At 34.0% G+C, this 5,381-nt stretch overlaps 1 protein-coding gene across 1 annotated transcript; it reads right to left on the reverse strand.

The window, feature by feature from the left end:
* Positions 1 to 425: 425 nt before the first annotated feature.
* LOC107430457 (uncharacterized membrane protein At4g09580-like) lies at positions 426 to 5,108 on the reverse strand. The gene is made up of 4 exons (XM_016041295.4): positions 4,322 to 5,108; positions 2,691 to 2,961; positions 2,436 to 2,606; positions 426 to 927 (listed from the first exon to the last, which is right to left on the reverse strand). Exons 1-4 carry the CDS (start codon positions 4,582 to 4,584, stop codon positions 796 to 798), a joined length of 837 nt encoding a protein of 278 aa, XP_015896781.1. The 5' UTR covers positions 4,585 to 5,108; the 3' UTR covers positions 426 to 795.
* Between the last annotated feature and the right edge of the window lie 273 nt (positions 5,109 to 5,381).

Consider the following 5,381-nt stretch of genomic DNA (forward strand, 5'->3'; position numbering starts at 1 on the left):
AGCAAAGCCCTTTTGGAACTAGGCCATCATTTAGAATTTATTTTTATTTTTATTTCTATTGTTATTTTTTTTTGGGACCATATTAAATTTGAGGAGAATCTTTTTAGCTCCCGTTCTGCTTGGAGGGGGATTTTTTTTTTAACTCAATTGCGTGAATCCAAAACTTGAGGGTTAACGCCAGCAGTCCTTGTCATCTAAGATGTTCCAAGAATGCAATCATACATCGTCCTTGAAACTGACATTATTCTGTTCAAATTCCTTTTGCATGATCGGGTATATTTAACTGCTTCTACATGTCACTAACCCATTATTGAGTGGTACTTGCTTCGATCCTTAATCTGACTTTTTTAAAGTGAAAGCAAATCTCTGATTCCAAAAACATGACAATAAAAATAAAATAAAATAAATAAGTCTAAAATATAGAATAATTCAATAAATAATTCTGTAGTTATATTTCGACTGTTTTTTGGTTTGGAAAACCATAATACAGGGACTATTCAATGTTACAACGTGCATAAAGTATTACATATTCATAAATATCCTGCTATTTCTCCAAACATTATTTTATGACTCCATACTTTGTATTCTACTAAAAGAATGATTTTTTGAGGAGCCTACTCTGAATACCATTTTCTAATGCACCCCTTACTCTTTTTAACATATTTTCTTCTGAAAAAAGAAAAGAAAAAAAGTAACCTTTATAAATTGTTTTGTTAGAGATTCACATTTAAGGATGACAGACTAGATAAGCGCCACCTTTTGCAGAAGATGTGTAGCGGCTTGATGCTGGAAGTTTCATTCATAGATTCTTTTCTTCTTCAAAAGGGTTGGAAATATGATTAGGGAACCAATAAGGAAAAGCACGGTCAAAGTTTTAAAATCATACAGATCCTTGATTGACTTGAGATCCCCAAGAGCAAGGCCAGCCTGATTAAAAGAAAAAAAAAATAACAATAACTCATAATATTAAAATACTGAAAGATGAAAATAAACAAATTTTCTGTTTGTAACAAGGATACAAATTGAAGTCAGGTCAACCAAAACCAATATCTTCTTGATTTGTAATGAAATTTTAGAAAGCAAATGATATTTTCTTTGACGAAGTATAGAGCCAATATTTTCCCCTGTTTTCTTCAATATAGTTGCATGGTCATACAGCCAGAATATCAAGGTTCACTGCTCAGACAAGTAAAGTTCTGTTTCTTATCAAATAAAAAGAAAAAGAATCATGTTACAATATTTTACAGGTAAGCATTAAAACCCATTAATGACGTTCAAAGGAAGCACATCCTTAAAAATGGTGTTTGCTGATCAATACCTAAGACATATTGCTTCATAACTTGAAAACAATTTCACATATATTCTTCACAAATCACAATGATTTGTTACAGTGATATGTATTAAAGTATAATCACCACAATTAGAAAAATGATGATTAAAACTATCTAGCTTAGACATTCTACCTACCATTCAGATACTGTCGTTCACCTGTCCTGACCTAGACAACATACAAACCTGCAAATAGGTGATCCCAAATACCTATACCATAAAACATAACTCTGACAAATCCTAATTATATTTTTTAAATTCAAAACAGCGACAGCCTCTCATGTTTCAAACTATTTCAATTCTATAGATGCAAGAATCCAAGCAAGGGGAAGAAGAAAATGTTAGTTTGTATTGCTAATAATGCTGGATAAGAAAAATGTGCAAGGGCCACAAGTATCTGTTTTCAAATTTTTTTCACATATTTGCAATGCCTAGGTTAAGTATAGTGCCTCTATATAACCCAGTGGCAAAGGTTCAACAATGATCCATGAGAATCAGTTCTAGTTTACATAAGTCCTTAGAAATCATATACAGGCAGCAAATATGAAGAAATCCAAAGAGTGTAGCAACTGAGAAAAAATATACTTCTCATTAGTGGAAAGGTGCGGTATACTCCAATAGATAGATAGGGGCAAAAAAATAAAAAATAAAAAATAAAAATAAAAATTAAGAAGTGCTTTTTCAGTTGTTCTTTCTCCTCTCATTCTTCCAAAATGTGCAGATAATTTGAAAGTGTTTCTAACTCATTTAGCAGAACCAATTTTTGGCTTTACACCAATCATTTAGGAGGACCAACTTACAAATTTAGATCCAACCATCAAACTCAAAACAAAATAGTCGAGCATAACAATGATCATAACTATTATTAGCAGTAGCAGTCTAGAGCTACATGATATTATCAGATAAATCTGATTTTCCAAGCATTCCTGTGATGCTACAACCATAGTCACTTAAAAAAGGAACAAAACAAGGAAAAGAGGTAGAAGATCAAAAATAGCCATAATACAGCAAGTTTGACATGTTCCAGTTGTAATCATTTATAAAAGAAACAAAAAATAAATATTACTTGAATCAAATAAACTTCAGTAATAATAGGGAATACTTACTCTCACAGTGATATAGGAGGCTGGAATAAGACCCAGGAAAGTTGCCGACAAGAAAATGTGGAAGGGTATATCAACAATTGGAGATGCCAAGTTGATAAAAAGGTTTGGCAATGTAGGAGTTACCCTCAGGAAAAGCATGTAATTTAGTAGCCTTTCCCTCCTTTTTGCAATCTGCAAACACAAAAAATACCGGTTAAAGCAGTTACTAGAGATGGTAGTAAGATGATGTTCAAAGAACGATGAAGAAAGACATACCTCTGCCTGAAAAAATCGCAACTTTTCTGGCCACAACCAACTAACTAAAGGCCTGCCAATTAACTTAGATAAGAAAAAGCAAGATGATGCTCCAGCAGTAGCATTGAAGACAACCAAGAGAAGGCCTCTGAAAACACCAAAAAGAGCTCCAGCTAGCAAGGACATGAAAATTGTTCCAGGAATCATAAAAGTCTGCATGAAGATGTAAGTGGAGCAGTATCCAAGAATAAATTGTGCCGGATAATCTTGTGCATAAGTCATGAGATGATCTCTGGAGCAAATATCATAAAAATAAGTAAGTAAATCAATAAAATACCTTTTGAATGCACAAATAGGAAGGCAAGAAGGTAACCACAGCGGTGATTACAATAGTAAAAACAGAACTTGATTACATCAGATGCCAAGTACATAACATAAATGACACATATAAATGGGGGTAAAATTTATAGTTTCTTGACATGGAAAACAAGAATAAGATTACAAACACGAAAATACCAACCCAATGAGATGAATTCTAACCACCATATTTATATTGTACATGTAACAAATAATAGAACAATAACTTGAGACTTATATGCTTTCAATATAAAATTTAGATACTACAACAAGATAAATGGCAATTCTTTTCATCATGGAAAAGAACTTGTTAGATGCAAAAAGCTTTCTGACGCATAATCAAATAATTCTTTCACTTCATTCTTGAGTTGAGTCTGCTACAATTCACCGCAAATTGTTTATGAACTCTTGACAAACATAGGACAACAGGAGCTCCCTCAAGTTCTCTTTCTTAGACAATTAGTAAGTACAGATGTTATCTATCTCCACTTTCATAAAACAGCTTGACACACCAGTAGAATAGTAAATCACTAATAATGAATTATCCTTTATATGAAACATGTAGCCAGACAGAATCATGAGCAGAGTATAACGAATGGTGCTCTGTAATGGAAAGATATCACATCAAATAACAATATACTTCTCAGACTATTCCAAGGACAAACCCTTTAATCCATGAACACACAAAACTTTCTAAGATAAAGCTTATGTATAATAATAAGGTGGATGAAAAATGCATATATTATATACTCAGTGTATCAGCTATATAATATCCACCACTTTTCACATTGTAACAACCGAGAATATGTTATGTATCTTATAAGAGACTGCGAATCCTTAAGCATTATAGCACAAAACCCCACGTTCATAAGCTATCCAAATATCGTTCAATTCCCTCCGCCTCTCCCATAAAACAAGTTCCTCCTCCATTTTCTATTCCACCACGGTTTAATACCAACCATTGGAAAAAAAATTCATGTTTGTTAAAAGACGGATATAGCTAATAAGATTCCACAAAATTCCTATGCAACAACCACTCTCACATAACTCTAGCCAGATTTCAACAGCCCTCAAACATCGATGGCGGCAAAGGGGATCTTCTACATTTAATGTACAAGAAACCAACATCTTTTAAACATCCTTTCCAAAGAATTATAGCTACCCACAAACGGAAATTAACAACGACAGCAAAACCAATCAAGAATTATTCATATAAACCCAAAAACTCAAATTTAGTTTTTTATTATTTTTTTTCTTCAAAAACGAGAAAATGAAGCAAGGAGAAGAAAACCCACTTGAGCATCCGGAGATCGGAGATTGTGCGTGGCAGCTTGAGCTTACCATACGCGGCGGCGGGCATGGTCAAGTAGATACAGAAGAGACCGGTGGAGAAGATCAAGAACACGCTGAGAGCGGCTGCAACCTCCCATTTCGTCAGAGGAAACTTTTCGAATTTGGGTTTCTTCCCAGTTGGGGAATCATCCTCTTTCGCATTCTCTTCGTCCTTGAGGAGCCTACCAACCCCAGGGTCTACCGTCAGATTCCTCGGAGCCGCCATTGATGAAACCTCAAGGTGTATGTATTCAAACAACCACCAAACAAGGCCTTAACAACAACAACAACAATAAAAGCACTCATAAATCGGACATTTACTTCGTTTTCTCGATTCTCAACTCGAAGAGGGGAAAAAAAATAAAATAAAATAAAAATCTCTGAGTTCAAGATGGTAAATCAACACCGTCAGATCACATCAATCCCATCAAAAGTGATCTGGGAAAAAAATAACTCGTAAAATGTCTTCGTCTGATTAACGAAGAAATGGGAAGGAATTAAAAAAAAAAAAAGAAAAAGAAAAAGAAACCCAGAAAAACTCTCACTCTGTAAATTTTTGTTCAAGATTTTTTGGAACTGGGTTTTGCAGAAAAATTTGGTTTTTTTCGGAGTGGGATTTGATTATTTATTTTATATTCTTGCCAAAAAAAAGAAAAAGAAAAAGAAATTTTAAAAAATAAAGAGAGAGAGAGAGAGAGAGAGAGAGCGCTTATTATTTAATATTTAATAGACCTGGGACCAGTTTCCGAGTGAGCGCCACATCTGGAGAGATTTGAGAGTGATTTATAGGTGGGTGTATAAATTTGGGCCACCCGACCCGGATTCTTTCAAAAGTCTTTGGAGTTTGGGCTCATTGGGAATCGGGACGGGTCAATACCTAAACTAGCAAACATTGTTGTTCTCGATATCTGTGCTTATTGGGCTTCTTCAAAGCTTGGATCCTGACGCTGGTCTTAACTGCAGCACCTTGAAATAATAACAATAAATTAATTCTTTCTTCTTTTTTTTTTTTTTTTTTAACAT

The sequence above is a fragment of the Ziziphus jujuba genome, chromosome 5, assembly GCF_031755915.1.
Source record: "Ziziphus jujuba cultivar Dongzao chromosome 5, ASM3175591v1".
Taxonomy (NCBI): Eukaryota; Viridiplantae; Streptophyta; class Magnoliopsida; order Rosales; family Rhamnaceae; genus Ziziphus; species Ziziphus jujuba.

Excerpts from the sequence above, each read along its gene's own strand:
- LOC107430457 (XM_016041295.4), bottom strand. The coding sequence starts at position 4,584 with ATGGCGGCTCCGAGGAATCTGACGGTAGACCCTGGGGTTGGTAGGCTC. Across the intron at positions 2,607-2,690 it reads TGCGATTTTTTCAGGCAGAG|ATTGCAAAAAGGAGGGAAAG; the intron begins GTATGTCTTTCT and ends TTGTGTTTGCAG. Across the intron at positions 928-2,435 it reads CCTCCTATATCACTGTGAGA|GCTGGCCTTGCTCTTGGGGA; the intron begins GTAAGTATTCCC and ends TCTTTTAATCAG.